General features: G+C 40.2%; 1 protein-coding gene across 1 annotated transcript in view; it reads left to right on the top strand.

Moving 5' to 3' along the window:
• LOC122797753 (trafficking protein particle complex subunit 9-like) overlaps nt 1-20,669 on the top strand; it is a 3,992,710-nt gene that overhangs the window by 776,260 nt on the left and 3,195,781 nt on the right. The window contains exon 11 of the mRNA XM_044066278.1: nt 16,632-16,777. Within this exon, the coding sequence (XP_043922213.1) occupies nt 16,632-16,777 (146 nt within the window). The remainder of the gene's footprint in view (nt 1-16,631; nt 16,778-20,669) is intronic.

Raw genomic sequence — 20,669 nt, 5'->3', positions numbered from 1 at the left:
AGATGAATTGAATGAATACATATATAAACAATTGCCACACAGCTCACTACTGTCAGAATGTACTATGTGACTTACTGCAACCAAATACCTCTCAATATCTTAGTCTGTAAATCAAGGAGAAAGCTGAAAATGAACACAAGACCAAAGTCATGCCTGGATATTACCTTTATAAACTTAGAAAGTTGCTAGAATAACCAAGATTTATGTCAATAAGTCTGAAACTCAAACGTCTCTCATTATTTAGTAATTGCAGTCCTCACTGGTTTGCCAGAAAACTGCACATTGTACAAGAAAATAGACCAAAATATGAGACAAAGGACAGCTGACACTGTCTATGTCCCACTTTCCACATGCACAATATACCTCTTAACATCTTTGCTCAGGAAATTTGGACAGTAACGAAAGGACAAAGGCACAAAATGCTACAGTGTTGAAATATAACCATAATTTGCTTATTATAGTAAGAGGTTTTCTACCAACATATATTTTCTGAACATAAGTTTGAAACTAATGTATGGCTTTACTGACTAACTGTATTGCGTAATGATTTACCAGAAAATAAAACATTTTGAAATTTTGAGGGAGAGAGAAAAAAATGCAAAACCAGGACCATTCTGCAAAATCACATGCACACACATACATATACACTGATATGCCAAACACCATAAACTTTACATGAAATGATAGACCAAAATATGAGGGAAATTAGGAGCAGTTGAGACCTTTAGTGCCTCACACCTCACATCTTTGCGCAAGAATTCTGTACAAAAAATATGCAATAAAGTGCACAAGATTTAAGATCTTTGCTTTGAAGTATTTGCATAGGTATTTTTATACCCTAAGCAGACTCCAAAAATTTTTCCTCAGGTAGAGTGCAAATGTTGGAGGTGTGCTGGGGAAGAAATAGGTAATTGGGAACTTGCTTTTTGGTAATGTAACGAGTTGGCAGACTTTAAAAATTCCCTGCAGATCACTCTATCAGAAATACTGGGTGAGTAAATTGGTGTAATTAAGAAAATTGCTTTTTTGAGCTGTGATACAGAATCAAAATTGTCTAGACATAAGCCCTTGCTGAGTTTAATTCTGGTGGCTGTCAAAAAAGCAATTACTAGAAAATGGAAATCAAAGTCTAACCCAACCAAACTAGGAGTGAATATAGTAACAGAGACAAAACAACTGGAAGTGAGATCTTTAGAAAATGGCTAAAGCAAATTACATAGAAAAATTAGGAATTGTGGGAACAATGCATGTAGAATAATGTTTTGGAGGAGGAGTGAGGTTTTTAAGGGAAGGCAAGAAACGAATGACCTATATAATGTTTGACTGGCGATATTATAAGTGATGGATAATGTTTGCAACTGAAAATATGTCAGTATGGTTTGATGTCCTTCAAGAATGCAACTGCAGTCATAACATATGGGTTGTCCTGCCTCAGGCAGCCCTCGGTCGGCCGAATTCCAAAGTCTGGGTCCGGTGTCGGCTGGTGTCGCCTCCTCTCCGACGTCACAGCGGCTGGAGTATAAAGGCATCGGCCGACGCCATCTTCTCCAGTCTTTCTTGCCGCGCGGTGCCCGAAGCAGAAGCAGTTCACAAGTGCCGGTCGGTCAGCTCCTGTATTTTCAGTACCGAAGTCATCTAAAAGCTAAGTACCCCATTGGGGAACATTTATTCTTGCCTCAGCCGATGTCAGAACAAATTGAGAAAGTTAATAATTGTTTGTCTTGTGGTAAACAAATACCTCATAAGGACTTCCATTCTCTCTGCCTTCCTTGCCTGGGCCTATTATAAGTGATGGATAATGTTTGCAACTGAAAATATGTCAGTATGGATGTTCTTCGTTTTCCATTGCTGCAGTCCTTACTATTGGGTATAGTCCGCATCCAGGATCCGATGCAGAAGCAGTTTTGAAATATTTAATCAGAGTTGGCTAAGAGAACATTTTTTTTTTTCTTGTTTTTTATTTTAACGGATGTCAGAAAGAAGAAGATAACTGAATTTCTGAAACAACAAAACAAATACCTTTACCATACATTGTTACATTGTGTATTGTTTTAGGGGGGCCTGACACGGCGTTGTTGGTTGCAGCTTATTGCTAGGTTTAACAAGCGCACTATTAAGAGGAGGTTAGACTGTGCCAGATTAGTGTTTGAGAAGCCTAGGGTTGATGAACCTCAGTGGAGCCAGAGGTTTTGCCAGGAGTTTCTATGGAGTCTCAGGCAGAAACTTTACTGTTACAGGATGTACCCTCTCAGGAGGCAGGCCAGGCTGAGGGGCTTCTCAGGTAACTATTCTTCCTCTTCCCAAAGTAGTTAGAGCCTCTCCTTCTGTTGCCAAAACTTCTTTTAGAGGAAGGCCGAGTTCAGTTTCAGTCTTCTCCTAGCCTTTCGGGTTCTGTACCTAAGAAACATATGCTTAAAATGGCAGAAGATTTGATTACTATGATTAGAGGTTCTATGGGCCCTCCTGATAAGAGGCCTAGGGTGGAAATTTGACAGTTTGGGTTCAGGGGCTTCTGAGTCTTCTGCGGAACCTTTGCAGGAGCATCCTCATTATTCTGATTCTGATGTGGATGATGCCACTCCCCCGGCTTCTCCCCCTGAGGGTTTTTCCTTTTCAGAGACTCTGCATTCCATGAGTGAGCACTTCATATGGGAAGGCCAGGATTACTCTGATTCCAGGAAGAGGCTTAGGAATTCTTGTTTTTAGCTATACCTCCTGTGTTGACTGTGGTGGAAGATGTTTTGCAGAGGCTTCCCTGAACCCTGATTCCTTGCCTCCTGCTCCTGTTAAACCTGATAGGTACTATAGGGTGCGCTCATAAGTATTTGTTTAAGAGTCCTAGGGCGGACCCAGAAACTGTTTCTCAGGGGCCTAAAGGTGTTAAAGCCTCTGTGGTTAAAAATCCTGTTCCCACTGACAAATAGATAGGTGGGGTAAGAAAGTGTATACTTCTTCCACTCTAGCCATGAGAGCATTGAATTGTCAGTTTCACATGCTGAAATATCAAAATTATCTCCTTTCACAATTGAAATCTAAGGTGGATGCTTTGGCGAAGGTATTGATTGTAAAGAATTGCTGGATTTAATTTATGTGTCTGAACAAGTGGGCAAGCATTCTTTGCAATGTGGTTTTGATGCTGTGCAGGCCTCCTCGAGGGTGGCTGCCACTAGTTCTGTTCTTCGCAGGCATGCCTGGTTGAGGGATCAAAATTTGGCTGAGCATGTTAAGACAAGGATTTTGGATGCTCCTTTACAGTCTGATGTGTTGTTTGGTTCACCTGTGGAAGCAGTTTTAAAGAAAATGGAGGACAAAGCTAAGTCTATGCAAACTGTTAAAGATTTTGCAGGTACAGCCACGAAGTTTAGTAGAAATTGGCCTGCTAAGGGGTGGACATATCCTGCTTATGATTCCCAGTCTAGGGAGGCCTAGAACAGGGAGTTCTACTGCTCAGACTTCTGGTGAGGGCAGGGGTCAGTCCTTTCGTTAACAGACCCAATGACCTGCCTTTTCAGCTGCCAGTAGATTCTCGTCTGGCAGCTCCTTACTGTCTCTTTTCAAAGAAAATTGGGATTTAATTACTCAAGACAGATGGGTGTTGGACATCATTCACCACGGTTACAGATTTTATTTCCATACACTGCCCCTTTCACAGGCCCTCCTCCACAAAAAAAGAGGCTCACAAGCAAGTTTCTCAGTTACTCCAAATGGGGGGCATTCAGCCAGTCCCTGTATCAGAAAGGCCTAGGATTTTATTCTCGCATGTTCCTAGTACCGTGGAGACCAATTTTGGATTTATCTCTCCTCAACACTTATCTGGACATTCCCAAGTTCAAGATGTTGACGTTACAACAGCTTTTACCCCTGCTGGGCAAAGATCACTGGATGGTAACTTTAGATCTCAAGGAAGCTTACCTTCATGTGCCTATCAGGCTAAGTTACAGGAAGTATCTGCGTTTCGAGCTGGAGATTCTCATTATCAGTTCTCTGCATTGCCCTTTGGCTTATCTAGAGTATTCACAAAGGTTCTGGCTCCAGTGATAGCTTACTTCAGGCTACAAGGACTTCAAATCTATCCTTATTTAGACAACTGCCTGATTCTGGCTCAAGAAAAGGAAGACCTTCTACAGCATCTGGAATATGTTATAGCAGTGCTAAGATGCCTAGGGTATTCTGTGAGCGAAATAAAGTCCAGTCTAGTACCCTCTCAAGACATGTGCTTTCTGGGTGTGAGACTGCATACAGCAGCCCAGATGGCCTTTTAACCCCGGACAAACAAAAGAGTCTATCACTTTACTTCCATCAACTATCTCATCAGTCCGTGCTGACTGCAAGACAGTCCTTCAAGCATTAGGGTTCATGGCATCTTGTATTCTGGTGCTTCCCAATGCCAAACTGCATATGAGGAAGTTACAATGGTATCTCAAAATGTATGGACACAGCACTGCCAGGATTTAGACACTGTCATTCAAATAATACCTTGCCTTCAAAGAGAATTTTTGTGGTGGGCTCCCTAAACAAGGGACTCTCTGTGACCCAGCCAGTCAGATTTTACCGACAGATGCCTCGGACATTGCTTGGGAGCTCATCTAAATGGAAAGTGGATACAAGACAAGTGGCCTGCCAGACTACAGCATCTACATATCAACATGAAGGAGATGTTAGCAGTCCAGTTCGCATTACTGGCTTTCAAGGAGTTACTTCTTCCAGGGCAGGTGTTGATTCTAACAGACAACACAACTGTCATGTGGTACTTCAACAAACAAGGGGAACACATTCTTATCCTCTATGCAGGCAAGCAATGATTTTATGGGAGATAACTCTTCAGGCAAGGTTTCTGCCAGGAGCACACTCCTTAGCAGATGTGTTAAGCAGACAAATCATGGATCCCCACAAGTGGAAACTGGATCTTCATGTATTTCAGAAATTGACAGTGTCATGGGGAACTCCAGACATAGATCTGTTCGCTTCTCCACTAAACCACCAGCTGCCACAGTTTTGCACAAGGGGTTACATGACACAGCTTGGAAAGTGGATGCTCTGTCTTTCAGTTGGACGAACCTTCATGTGTATGCCTTTCCACCTCTGCCTCTTCTTCCAAAGGTACTGTTAAAGGTCAGACAGGACAGGCCAAGGATGATTTTGATAGCTCCAGATTGGCCTCGGCAACACTGGTACCCTCTACAGTCTGGTAAAGAAGCCTCCATGGCCTTTACCTTTGATTCCACATCTGTTATCCCAGCAGGCCGGTTATCTGCTCCATGTCAAGCTTCACTCTCTTCATCTGACAGCCTGGCATATTCTGTGTTGAAACACAGCAGGTCTCAACTTCCTCAACAAGTTTTAAATGTGATTATGGAAGCTAGAAGACCTAGTACAAGGAAAGTGAAAGGGAAGAGATTTTATTTGAATTTGGAGATTTCTGAGCCTAATTTGAGTATGGCTCTTCAATATCTTACTGAGTTACTGGACAAGGGTCTGTCCTTCTCTTCCATTAAGATTCATGCTGCAGCAATCTCAGCTCACTATGATTGTGACCCACCATTGTTTCGCATCCTTTGTTCAAGCAGTTTCTTAGAGGGGCAGAAAATATAAGACCCCCTCCTACTCCTGCTTGGGATCTCAATTTTGTGTTGGAAAAACAACCTTTTGAGCGAAATATTTGTCATGGAAGACTGCTTTTTTATTACTTCTGCAATGTCTGAGTTGCAGGCCCTGATTTTCCATAAGGATAGGGTATCATTAATCCTTCCTTTATGCCTAAAGTGGTTTCTAGTGTGGCTTTAAACCAAACTATTCATTTGCCTACTTTTTATGCAGACCCCCAAAATAAAGGGGAAAAGATTTTGCATACTTTAGATGTACACAGGCAATTGCGTTATTACTTAAGCAGGACTAAGGATTTTAGGCAGTCTCAGCAGTTGTTTGTTTCTTTTGCTTTGAGTTCGCAGGGCAAGCCTGTGTCAAAACAAACTATTTCTAGGTGGATTGGCTTTTGCATTGCATTTTGTTATTCCCATCATGGCAAGGAGATTCCTGCTGGGATTAGGCCTCATTCCACTAGGGCTACTGCCACTTCAACAGCATTTTGGCAACTAAGGATATTTTGGAAGCAGCCACTTGGAGTTCAGTGCATACTTTCTCTAAGCATTATCACCTTCCTATCTACTCTAAGTCTAGGGCTGGTTTTGCCACAGCTGTTTTGCAAGGCATGTTGCCAGCTCCTTACCTCTGCTTTGGGATTCTACCCAATAGTAAGGACTGCAGCAATGGAAAAGCGAAGAACATAGTACAGTTTTGTATCTACCATAAATGTAGATGTTCGAGGATTCCTCCCTCCTTCCCCTCTGTGTTTAGGGGTGGTTGTGTAGGTGAGTTTACCTGCTTATATTTTTGTATATATTGTTCATGTTTTGGTGCAGGTATTTTGGGCCTTGTCTTTTTAGGGTCTTCTGACATCTGGGGCAAGAAAAGACTGAGGATATGAGTACCCTGGCGTACTGGCGTCAGTCTAATTATACTCTGGTATTCGGGCCGACTGGATGCGGACTATACCCAATAGTAAGGACTGCAGCAATGGAATCCTCGAACATCTACATTTATGGTAGGTACAAAACTGTACTTTTGTTTTCATTTGTATGCATGCATGATTGCCTATGTCATAAGTGATGATTTAATAAAAGATTTTTTTTAAAAAAAATATGAGAGATGAGGGCTAGTAATTCTTGCAGTTTTAGTAAAATTGAGTTACTGGCTAGTAAGTACACTGCCTGAATGCTAGCAAAGAAGAAACTTAGAGAGCCTGAAAGAAAATAGACTAGAAAAGATTATGAGAAAACACTGAAAGGGAAGAATGCTGCAGCTGTTCAATAAAAAGCAGTTCAAGCTCTAGCTTTGGTACGGGAGCTGGCCTCCAGTAATTTAGAGGAAAAATAAATCAAGTGTGCTCAGAGCGGATTAAAATAAATAAAACTTTGGAGGAGTATATAAACTCAAATGACAAAAGGCTGGAAAAATGGAAGAAGTTTAAACAGTTGTTAAGATGAACTGATAAAACTGCAAAAATCAGAGGTCAAAATGAAGAAAAAGCTGGCTGAGTATGAGACTGCTCAAGAAGAGCCGTTTCAAAAAATGTTAAAGGTTACAGGACCGAGAAAACTTGTTTTCTGCTATACCAGAGAAACTGGAACAGACTGTATTCATTTTATGAAAGCACAAATAAGCAACTGAACTGGTATTCCACATTGGATTTGTTAATTAAAAGGGCACATTGTGTTATGCTTCAAACTTGGCCAAGAGGCAGTCATACCAGCAGGAGAATTAATCCTGACAAAAGTGTGTCAGAAGGCCAAAGTATTTAAAATTGGACACAGTACAGTGTTTGTGGAAAAGGATTATTCACTGTACACTGGGCAGAAGAGAAGCAAATTTATCCCAACAGTCATGGAATATTGAGAGGGAGGTGTTGGATTCAAGTTGCTGTATCTAGCCATCTCATGAATGTTTTTTTCTTGGGGGATCAGTCATTTATTTGTCATGGGCCAGTATAAGGAGGAAATATAAAAGTTTTTGTCCGGCAAAAAATGAGCTATCAAATAGAAGGGGGCTCTGCTTCTCTTTCTTTGGACAATGAAGCTCATAGAGAGACTTTTCCAGTGAAACTTTTTTCCAAAGTTACTAAGGAAAATGCTTGAGAGAGAGAAAAAAACACAGGAGTTGACTAGAAGAATCAAGAGTAATCTTGGACTTGAAGTGGAATTTGCAGTTGGAATATAGAGATGAACAGGAAGCAGACCAGCATCACTGAAATTAGTGGATACATTTGTGACCGTAAAGCATAAATTACATTTGTGAAGTATGAATTTACATGAAAAAGTGGTTGAGAAAGCCTTGTTGACTTTCTTAAACTTGTGGGGTGACTGAAAGGCATAATCCCCACTCCATGTCATTAATGTTTGGAAAGACACTAAAAGGAAAGTAGTAATTGTAAGTAAAACAATTTTTGTTTAAAACATTTAATGATATAAATTGCATGTTATATAGTAAAGCATTTTCAATGATTGTTAAATGTGATAAAAAAATATATATTTTCTTACTTTAGTATCTTTTTAGTTTCAAGAAATGTAGGCATTGCAGTGTAAAAAGAAAAAGGCTGGGCAAAACTATGTTTAAGTTAATATGCTGTAGTTGTGGGCTTTTGGGGTGGGGGATTAGTAGTAAAAGTGCACTGATAATATATGTAGAGTTGAGATGATTTTGCTTTGAATAGGTTAATGTCTGGATTAATGCCATTGGTGTAATCTAGCAAACTGTTTTGGTGTAAGCATGTGGGCTTTAAAAATAAGAGAACACTGTAAATGCAATCAAAAGTTTTCCTTTAGCAAATAAATGTTTAGCATGAGTTGAGAAGTCTGCAGCTAATGACAGCTGTACATTCCTTTCAGTTTCCATGGAGACGAACTGACTACAAGTGCAGGCAGTGAATCTTGAGAGTTCTGGGCATTGTTTGCTCAGTTAATCTTAAAATGAAAAGGTATAAGGACACTTGATTTTATTCAAGGTTCTCTGTGGTTCCAAAAATAGCGTCTAATGAAGCCAGACAAGGGTGGGGGATTGGTAGTCATGGACCTTAATGACTATAACAATAGAATGTTAGAGCTCTTATACAGTGAAACTTATGTTGAAGTCTCACGCAATGAATTAAACATTGCATATAGGAACATTGATTTGCATATCAAACAAATGTTATTAAATGTACGGATTTCATTAGAGACGCATGAGTTCTTGCAGATAAAACATCCTAGGATACCTAAAACACACAAGTCCATTACCAACCCACCCTTGCATCCCATTGTGGATGCAAAGGCTTCTAAAACTTTTCTGCTTGCTAAATATGTTATGTTCAGTCCTGTTCTGGTTGGGAGAGACTCTGCTATTAGAGACTCCTGGGATTTTCTATGTAAAATAAAACCTGACATGTTTGATGATAATTTTATCTTTGTAACCATTGATGTTTGTGACCTCTTCTTTGTGATACCCCACGATGAAAGGTTAGAATGGTTCTATGACTCTTTATGTGCCAGTACATCATTTGACCATGGGACCATTCTGACCATTCTGGCTTGTATGGAACTAGTCCTGGAAAATAATTATATCAGTTTTGAAGGTTATTTGTTTAAACAGAGACTAGGTGTGGCAGTGGGTGCGTGCTGTGCCCCAGTATTTGCAAACATTGTTTTGGCTCAGTGGGAGGGCTTGTTCATTATGAACTCAGAGTTTAAGGACTTCTGGGTGCTTTATGGGTACTGTCTGGATGACATCGTCCTATTTTGGAAAGTAGGTGAAAACTACCTGAATAGGTTTTTCACCTATATTAATAAAGACCACTAACATTTTAAGGTTTACCATTAGCAAGGACAATGATACCTTGAACTATCTTGATGTGACTCTCAAAAAGAACTATACCACTAGGGGTTTTACCTCCCATTTATTTCAGAAGCCCACCTACTCCAACTCACTGCTGCATTACAACAGTTGGCATCCATCACACCAAAAGAAAGCACTAGTAAAGGGGCAGTATGTCAGACTAGCCAGAATGGTCTCTCAATCGGATGACTTTTTGAGAGAATGTGGGGTACTGAAGGACATGTTGATGAGGAGAGGTTACCCTGAAAATGTTGTTGGCAATATAACTGAGATAATAACCAAGAGGGAAGTAGGGTCTTTTTTGTACCCTTTTGTCTCATACATCTGGTGAGGTGCCCGCACATGAAAGATCAAATGGGTTTGGTAGAGCTCTTATTCTCCTGTAAACCATGATTTTTTATGATATTAAAGAGATTGTGACAAAATTTTGGTCGATATTCAATTTGGACATTGATGTCCATGAAAAACTGGGCAATAGGCCGTTGGTAGTATATAAAAAGAAGACCTCTTTGAAAGGTCTGGTGGAAAGCGTTATCAGAAATACAGGTCGGGGGGTAGTTTTAAATGTGGTAGGTGCCCACAATGCCCATTTATGTTAGATTCTAGTAAGATTAAAATCAAGAATTTTGGTTACATCACACCCTTTAGGAATTTTTTTTGTTATTCCAGGGGTGTAGTATATGTCGCATTGTGCGATTCTTGTGATGCTTACTTTGTGGGTAAAACGTTTAGGGCACTTAGACAAAGAATCTACCAACATGTTTATGACATCAAACATAAGAATGGGAATAATGCTCTCTATAAGCATATTAGTCTTTACCCAACACATGCTTTTAAATTTTTTATAGTGGACCAGGTGGATCAGGGACCACGGGGAGACCCTCGGATGAATTTTTAGAATTCATGGAGCTTAAGTGGCAAATTAAGATTAATGCATGCCAGGCTCGTGGACTAAATGATATAATTTCTATCAGTTCTGTGTCAAAGTTGAAATCAATGTTTTTTATGTGATGCAAAGAGCATTTTCATTAGTATTGTCTTAATTTTTTTATATATTTTTTTTATATATTTTTAGTGTTTTTATTGATGTTTAGTGTATGTGTGGAATGTAGGAAGTGATGTTTTAATGAGGACCAATTGGAGCTAAGTGTGTGTTATTTAAATATGTGATTTTGTTTTATACATTATTCTGAGGAAGCCTTATACCGTGACAAAAGCGCTTAATTAGGAGAATAAAGGAACTGGTTTGGATTTTGTCATCCTTGCTGTGATTTCTGGCTCTGTCCTTCATTTTGTGAATTTTATGGTTTCATTGTGGTCTGCTTACTGGTTCCAAACATGGGGATACCCACGGAGGGTCAGTTTGAAAAAGTTGAACCGAGTTCTGTATGGTGGCCATAAAATTCCTTGCTAAGCCAGAATTCATGGATTACATCTCTAAACCCCTGGACCCTTTCCATAATTCTCAGGTTGGACATTTTCATTTCTACTTCAGTTTTTCCCTTTGGCTTGTCCAAAGCTCCAATAATGTATAAAACACTTAGACATTTTATTTGCATACCTGAAGATTCAGTATACTCAAATGTTCTCTTGCACAGATGAGTGCCTCATGTTATCTTAATCTCTTAACCAGGTAAATTAATCATCTGCAGCAGTAAAACGTTGTTACCTTTCCTAGAGCTCAAAGTTAATTTAGCAAAGTCCTTCACGATTACATCAGGAAGTTCTTTGGCTCAATCCTGCATTTAATTCCCATTGCATTATTTCTTCTCTAAGTGAAAGAAAATGAGGCTTCTGCATTAGTGAAGTGTGTATTGAGCCTCTCAGCAGCCCCATCAAGGTGGGGGATACTAAGGTTCATAACTGCACCCGGTGCAAGATGCACTTGAAAATGGTAAAGTGACTCCTAAAATGTAAGAAAGCTATCCACAGACTTCATACAACAAAGAAGTCCAGTACTCGTGTCACTTGCTGTATGTTCTTGTGCGGAATATAAACTCACAACCTGGTGCTGGAAATGGAAGTGCTCTCTTTCTCACGGTTCATTTACAGACTGTATCTTTGTGGTATCCAGATATTCTAGTTTTCATTTCTTCAAATGAACACTTTCTTCAAATAAACATGAGAGATGAGAGCAGTGTTTTTGCTATAGTGAAACTTCAAACATATCTTCTCCCAAATACAATTTATTTACATACAGAGCACAAGCCATGTACTTGTGTCTGCAAGCAAGGAAGGATGCTTATCTTCCCTGCATAGAGATTTTGAACAGACAGGAATGAACTTTAGATAACAAGATCATTTACACAGTTAAGAAATATCAATGCTGCCTTTGCTTGCATGTTGTAAACAAGTATTTGCAGTGTAACTTCTTTTTTTTTTGTCATTCTGTTTATAAAGTAGCTTTTTCACCTTGGTAATACGAAATTCTTAATGGTCTAGTGGATTTGTACAAGTTAACAAACTCTAATAGAGAAGCATGTAGTATAAGATGAATGTAAGAATAATTAAAATTATTACAGACTGCTGTTTATTTTAAAATTATTCCACTAGTATTTAACCTAACAAGAAATTACATTTTCTAGACTGGACAAGTTGATCAGGGAGGGTTTTATATTTGCCTGCAGTGTGATCATCATAGCCTCTGGAATGTGTAATAACATGAGTAAAGGTGAATCGGCCATTCTTATGGTCTATTTCTTACTTGATTTCTTACTTGGGTGAAGGAGTGCAGGTTCAGAGGAGTGATCACTGTTAGAATAATCCTCAGGGAAGTCTGGAATGAGTTTTATCCATCAGCATAAAACAGACTGATGTATGTTATTGTGCATGCCATGCCTGCTTCATGTATAGTAGTGATACAGACTGCCTCCCAAGTATGATATTCCTAAAGTGTTTTTCTCTGATTGTTGAAATGCCACCTTAACAAATAACATGCAGCTTTGCTGGCATTTAGTCAGTAGCCTGCATTATAAGAGATGAAACTGGCTGCCTGAGGTTGGGCAGGGTTGCCCGAACTGAAGGATTTGGTAAAACAGAATTTTAGCAGAGGGTTAGCTAATTGTCCTGTCAGAAAAAAGAATGTTATTGGGGAAAAATTAACATTGTGAAATTATTTGAAAAAGTGCCACCCTTTTTTAACAGAAAGCTGTTTGCATCTGAACAGTATGAATTAAAATGGACAGTTTTGTTGTAGGAGTTCTTAGAGGTGCACCAGTACATTGATAGATGCTTGATGCATTAGGATGGTCAGATAACTGGGGACTTTTTTTCATTCTGTGCAGTCTTTGAGGAGGCTGAGATGTGAGTTTATAGAAATTAAATCAGAAAAGTAATATTTATATTTGCAGAATTTAAGGTCATCTGGAATCACTTGGAATCCAGACGGGCACACTGCTAGGTGAGGCAGCACAAAGGTAAATATTGTTATAGACAGTTTTGCAAAAGATTCCATGCTTCTCAGAGTTTGACATTATTTTCCAAAAAACACAGCATACCATGCTCCCAGTGTCCCAGAAATGTGTATCTAAATAAGGAGTTAGCAGTGTGTTTATTAGGTAATTAATGCCTAAGCCACATTTTAAATCAGAAGTAAAGCAGGGTTAAGCTATAAACAGCTAAAAAGAGATAGCAGAGAACAGAAAGTTGTATTTCTGATTCAGTTTTAGACACACAAATGTCCTTGAATTATTTTAGGTTCATAGGTTAGTACTAGGCTAACTGTCCTTATGGGCAATTTTAAGCCTAGCCAGTTACTCCATGTCAGAATCAAACCCTGCACCTTGTGTTTCTAAGGTAAGCACCTCAACCATTATGCCAACCTCCCACCCCTTTTTGTGACCAATTCCAGTCATCATGTATGTTTCTGTATTTTTAATAACATTTGATTTACAACATAATTCACAACTAAAAAAAATAAATAAAAACTAAATTCACTGAATGATTAGACTGATGTATTTTTCCCTTCATCCTTGTGCATATTCTTAAGATCTAGTGTTTTCAGTCTGCTTTACATACTTTTTATTATCTCATTTGTCACTAGCCCTTACTATCCCTTCTTGTGTATTAACTCTTATCGAGCTTCACAGTTTTTGCCAGCACTGAGACAGCAACATAGGGTAGGGATGGGGATGCTCTTGAGCTAGATTTTGGCTAGTTTCTGTGACCCCCTTCTAAGGAATCATGTCATCTATGTATTGGAAGCAAGACATCCATTTTTAAAGAAATATTTGCCATGACTTCCTAATCATTTTCCTTTCTTCTGCCTCTTCTTGCTCCTTTGCCATTTGAAGTAACTCTGATTTTAAAAACAATTAATTTTCCATAGTCTAGTTATCCCTTTTTTGGTTAATATCACAATCAACCTCAGTAACTCATTTGTGTTATAAGCTAATACCATCTTCTGTAATTAACCCTAACTGTATTAAGATTGTAATTAATAAAATGTATGTACCATTCAATTCCTATAACAGAATCTCCACATTTTGCTTAAATGCTATTAACTTATTGCATCACATGCCCAAAAAACATGGACCCATGCTCCTTCTCATCCAACCAGCACCTCCACCTTATATCTTGCCATCCCAGGAACATGTTACTTTGGACTCCTTATATATGGATGGGGTCTCCTTTGCATTATTGAATTTACACTTTACCAAAATTTAAACCAACGAGATGAGTACTTCGAAACGACATCGCCAAACCTTCACTTTGCTGAAGTTTACATCAACTAAACACCTGCTGTGTATATGTCTCACAGTGCTTGGAGCTTCTGAGTTGAGCTCGCGGAACAGTGAAGATCGGGAAATGTATGTTTTTTATTACTGTAGTGCAGTCTCAGAGTTGATGTGTATACTTTGCAGAGGGTGTGGGGGGTGCAGGGGGGGCTTGCCCACCCTGCAAAAATGTTACAAAATGTATATTTTTTTGTTTTGTTGTAGTAGCAGGTGTTTCATTGATGTAAACTTAGGCAAAGTGAAGGCTCGACGATGTCTTGTTTTGAAGTACTCATCTTGTTGGTTTAAATTTCAGTAGAGTGTAAATTTGATAATGCAAAGTAGACCCTATGTTTGATAGCAATTTCACAAATTTCAATGGGAACCTCCATGCCCAGCCCACTATTGATGTGGTCCCTGTCTTTGGGGGTAATACCAGGGACACTAAATATGGTGTAGCTGGGCAGCTGATGATCAGCAGAGGGCATGCAGATGGGGGGGGGGGGGGCAGCGCATAAACCTGTTCTGTAACGGCAGTGAAAACTGTTTACAGTATAACAGAAAGTTATCAAGTTGCATAATAACATGTTAACCAAATTAAACCATTTACTCACAGTAGCTCATAGAAGTCCGGACAGCTTATTAGGCTTCTATCACTCATCCTTCCTTATTTTAATTCCGCCAGTGCTTGCTTTGATGCTAAGGATGCTGATTTCAGTGCCAACAGCAGTTTAACTTTAAAAAGTCGAAGTCGATCCTATGTTTGCTCCTTCTATGACTTAGAAACCTCTCTCACACACTCAGTCCAGTCTCTGACTCACTCAGGTTGTCACGCACTTGCATGTTCACTGATTGATGACCATGGTGCACTTCAGTACATCATTCCTATCCAGAAAACATTTTTGTCCTTTAAAAAATAATGCCGTCAGTACGGTTGGGTACAATATTTTAAAATTCAGGCAGTTCAACCAGAGTTACTTAAGTGCTGGTAGAAACAAGTCACTTCTCCATCTTGTGGCTGCCGATTAATCCTGCACAGCACGCAAACACTTTTTATGCACCATCATTTTTTTTAACCTGGTCTTACACAAAGCTGAAAAAATGGTTTCTTTTACTACAGACATTTCCAGTCTCACAAGCACAAGTTTCCCTATTACTCTGCTGTCTCACTGAGAGAAATGGTGTGTGCATTTCCAGTTTTTATATCCTCCTCAGGGATAACTTTCCAGTCTTACTAAAAACCCGCTTGTATAGCCTGGGATTCCAGCAAACCTAAAATTAGTTCTATGAGAACGATCGTCATGATCTACAAGCAGCCATTTCACTATTTTCATTCAAGTCTCAGATGGAGCCAGCCATAATCTGAGTTCATTGTTTTCCTTATTTTCCTTATTGAATTCCAGAAGTGCACTGCAGGGCTGTGATAACACCTGATTATATTCATTCTGTTTACCTTTGACTTTATGGATAAAATCTTCATCCTACAAATTTTTTCCTTTCTCTGCCAGTGTGAATGTTAAGGACACTGAGCCAGTGCCTGTTTTTTTTTCCCACAATAGTGGCTTTATTTGTTGGCACTAAAGCCAGTTTTTCTTCTTGCAGTGGCAGATCCAGAGTTTGTCCTTAACTTGGCTTTTTTTTTCTTAGCTGTGCTCTTAACTCTGTCATTCTTTCCTCTAGCAAGTGATCACTGTAACACTAAAATTTTTCTCCCTTTAACTTTTTAAACCTGGGCTCAGAAGCTGCGTAAGAAGTGCCATATCAGAAGTCCCTTCTGTTATGTTTTTGAACCCTTTAAATGTTCAGCATATAGAAAGATGTAATGACTTTCAACAGAAATGAGCAACACTTTTTTTCTTGACATATGATAATTAATGTCTTGTACCTTATTAAAATACTTGTAGGAATGACTTTGGGAGACAGGAGTGGCAGGGTAGTATATTTGCAAACAAGCAATTGGAAATGAGCGCAGCTTGCAAATGCTGTGCAAATGTTAGTGCGCTACACTGACCAAAGATAGAAAACTTTGGTTTACTTTTCAATAATTAACCAACAGAATGCATGCATACATAACTGTACCTTGGTGATTTCCCTGCTGAGTGTGAATTTTTTATTGTTTTATCAGCCATTAACTCCAAGGCTAACAAGTTAGGAAATTCTCATGTTAATATTAGGTACCCACTGGTAAGAAATAAGACTGTGTGCAACGGTCATTTTTTGAGTGTTCATTCATGTGAGGCATGAGACTTTAGGATGTGTTCTCATACTGCTGTGTAGACAGAAAATAAAATTGCAGAGAATGTATACATTTATTACTGTCTATCTAGAGTATTTTAAAATTGTTGACTCCACAATGATTGTTAATTTTTATATTTTTCATATACCATTTGCCTCCCCTGACATGAAAATGTCTATAATAAATTTGGTGGTACTGTACTTCACCCTCTGTATGTAGTGAGTCTCAACATTTTTGCTTTGTTTTTGCTGTTTTAGATCTGTGAAGCTTCTAAACCTTCCCGCTAACTTGCGACCTTGGAAAGTGAAAAGTGTTTTGGGTCAGAATATGACCACCAAGAGCCCCTTTATTTATTCACCTATTATTGCACATAATCGTGGAGAAAACCAGCAAAAGAAAATAGGTAAGTGCACTTTCCTAAAAGTCCTGTTATTTCTAAGGGTATACATCACATTTGTGACAAAAATGCAGCATTAAAAAGTACTCGTGAGCTAAATAAAAACACTTTCCATCAGGCGAACTATATTTTCTTTTACCCCCCCCCCCCATAGCCGGCCTTAGACACAGGCCAACTAGGTGGCCGCCTAGGGCGCTGCTCTAGCAGGGGCGCTTTTCCAGTAACATGGATGGTGTAAACAGACCTGGATGGGGCCACCAGGTGGTGTGGGGGGGTGGGTACTGTGGAGCCCTTTTGCCTAGGGCATCACTTGACCTAAGGCAGACCCCCCCCCCCCCCATGAGTGCCAGCCATCAATCCTGTTACTACTGGTTTTGAGACATTTTTGTTCCTCTAGCACTGGGAAGTCCTCAATGTAAGGGCAAAAGCTGACTGGTTGTGCCATCATATGGGCAGTCATGGAGGTTTGCTCCTTCATTGGTGTTAAGGCAAAGAATGTTTCTTTGTGATAACACAAACCCTTCTCCATTTAGCAGACACAAACACCTGTGGCACTGTGGTACTTTCTGTGACCCTCCCTGTGTGTGTGTGCGTGTGTGTGCATGCGTGAGTGTGCATGCGTGAGTGTGCATGCGTGAGTGTGCATGCGTGAGTGTGCATGCGTGAGTGTGCATGCGTGAGTGTGCATGCGTGAGTGTGCATGCGTGAGTGTGCGTGCGTGCGTGAGTGTGCGTGCGTGAATGTGCGTGCGTGAGTGTGCATGTGTGTGTGTGTGTGTGTGTGTGTGTGTGTGTGTGTGTGTGTGTGTGTGTGCGCGCTTGCTTCCACCTACACACTGAGGACTGTTATTACCAGTTTGGAAGTGCCAAGCACACATCCGTGATCTTTGCTTTTTTTTTTAGTGCAGCACAAGCTTCTGCTTGCATCATCACCCAACCAAAACCTCCTCCCCAAGATGGTCAAGTGGCATCCCTGACATCTTCTCTTGCCTGATCTTCTTGTGCCAAAACCACTATCTGAACATGGTACATTGCATCATAACCAGGGCTTTATCCCTCACAGACCTCATCTCCTTCACCTACCAAACCAGCAACACATAAACTTACATATGCGAAGGTCCTTAACACAAAGCTTACCTAAACATCAGAGACCTCACAAGCATGCTTCACATAATACCTCCACTCCAGAATATAGTACATATAATATATCACACACCAATGTCTCACCAGTCAAGCCCCTAACGTATAACAAAAAACAAACATCTTAGTCATAGACGACTCAGTTGTGAGGCACACAGATGTCCCTCTCACCAGGATGGATAAGGAAAAGGTCACGATCAGCTGTCCGTCAGGTGCCAGGATCCACCACATCACACACACATTCAAGTCTCTGAACAACAGGCACTGTTATGACTCGGTCATAGTCCATGCTGGTGTGAATGACTTGAGACGTGTCTCAGTGGATTATATGAAGAGATACATGACTGAGCTCTTGGATTGTGTCTCAGGTAGGTATGTCCCTAGCCTTAAGCAGCATTTTACCTTTGCCTATGATGATACCTCAGTACAAACAAAAAATGATTGACTTCAACAGTTGACTTAGTTTCTGGTGTCATTCAAAGGGGAGCCAGTATCTCTCAGCCTGGGATGACATGGTTGACAGAACTTGATGCTTTGCCAGAGATGGTCTTCATCTGTCACTCCTTGGATTTCGGTTACTGGCTAATGCTCTTGCCATTCCCATAGAGCCTTTTTTAGCTTTTTTAGGCAATGTCACAAGAACAAAATTCCCAAAGTAAAAATACAGTCTAAAAACAACCTCAAAGTTATACTGCTTAAATGTTAGGAATCTACTCCCTGAAAGCAGTCCTTACACTGGAAGGTGCTGACATTTGTTTAGTCACTGAGACTTGGTTTAAAGCTGAGGAGAGCACCCCAGCTATACCAGGTTACATTTCCTTCCACACATTCAGACCACAAACTGAAGGTGTGAGAACTAAAATAGGTGGTGTATCATTATTCATTAAAGATAAATACACATCTAGAGTGGTTAAACGGTACGATTCCCTTGAATTACTTCAGGCGCAATTGACTGTAAGTAAGACCTCTCCTCTGGTCATTGCCAGCTTATAGGACTCCCTCCATGAATCAGGATATCCACTCAGCCTGCTTGGATCTACTTGACTCAATCAAGATACAACCAAACACCCTGGTTTTGGGCAACTTTAATTACCTGTCCATAGACTTGGTAAATTATACGTGTTCTAACTCACTTGCCCAAAGGTTCCTGGACTTTAACTCCAATGCCCTAGACCAGTTGGTTGACACACCCACAAGGAGCTTAAACAACCTGGACCTGGTGCTCAACAACATGGGGGACTGCTGTGCTACCCCCAGTCTGTGGCCATCCCTGGTGAGATCTGACCACAAATCAGTCTTGCTAGAAGTAACTATAACTCACCCCCCCCCCCCCACATAGCAACAACTAGACTAAACAACTTCTCCAAGGTCAATTACAGCCTCTTACATGATGGCATAAATAGCTTCATAGTCCCTCCCTCCACTCATGGAACAGACACCTATGCTGAGGTATACACCAGTGCTTTATACAAGCACCTGTACAATTGTATTGATTCTGCCATACCAGATAGAACCAAAGCAAGATCTTTGAGGAAAAACAAACCTGCCTAGTGGACAACTGGCATTAATAGGCTATACAATAGGAGAAAAAAAATGCTGTCTAAGAGTAGGAAGAAACAGTCTCAAAACTGGAAACACTCCCTCCTCAACTTAAACAAGCAAATAGGACTCCAAGTGAAGTCCTCTAAAGCTAACTAAGACTCCAAATTAGCTTCCCTAACTAAGGATAGCCACAAGGCATTCTTTAGTTACATCCATAACGTCAAAGATGAGGCCCAGATCTGCACTTAACTCTTAGTTAATGGTATTACATATATAGAACCTGTGGATGTAGCAAACCTACTGGCTGACAGGTTCAGTGAAAACTTCACTCCCCAGTCCCCGTCATATATACCGCAAAGCATTCCAAAACACCTGTCCCCTGCCTAGCATCTCTGAGGAGCAGGTCTTACTTGCCCTCTCCAAGGCCAAATACAGAGCCTCTGTGGGAACAGACAACATCCCGGGCTGTTAAAACAAGAATAAGCATCACCATTGAGCAGGCTTTTTCAATCACAGCTTAAGCACTGGCTTTGTCCCAACAGAATGGAAATCCACTGCCATCATACCTTTGCACAAAGGGGGTGCATCCACAGACCCCGGGAACTATACACCAATAAGCATGAACAGCTTTATCCATAAGGGCGTGAAACAAATCATCATGGATCTTATTAGCAAAGTATAGGAAATCTCCAAATTCTCGACCCCACCCAGTTTGGCTTTGCAAAGAGGAAATCATGCCTGTTAAACTTGATAGACTTCTTGGAGACAGTCACCAAAGCCCTATACGAAGTCAGATCTGTGCATACGGCCTGCCTAGACTTTGGCCAAGGCATTTGACACAATCCCCCACTCCGGCATAATTGATAAACTCACCCAGCTGGGTATCAACCCATATATTGTCAGATGGGTTGCAAACTGACTCGCTGGTAGAACTCATACAGTCAAAATAGGGGACTCTCCCTCCTCCAACAGACCTGTAACCAGTGGTATTCCACAGGGATCTGTTCTGGGAACCCTCCTGTTCGAAATCTACTTCTCTGAAGTACAGGCTAAAACTAAAGGACTTTGGCTGACAAAAGTTTGCCGATGACTGCAAACTGGGAGTGATCATTGAAACCCTTAGTAATGTCAATATCCTGCAAGAATGTCTTACACAGACTAATGACTGGTGCCAAAGTCATGATCTTAAACCTAAACAAAAAAATGCATTATCATCC

This window comes from Protopterus annectens, chromosome 3.part1, assembly GCF_019279795.1.
Source record: "Protopterus annectens isolate FY-2018-M chromosome 3.part1, PAN1.0, whole genome shotgun sequence".
NCBI lineage: Eukaryota > Metazoa > Chordata > Ceratodontiformes > Protopteridae > Protopterus > Protopterus annectens.
The sequence above is the reverse complement of the archived record's forward strand: the minus strand, read 5'-3'. Positions and strand labels throughout refer to the sequence as shown.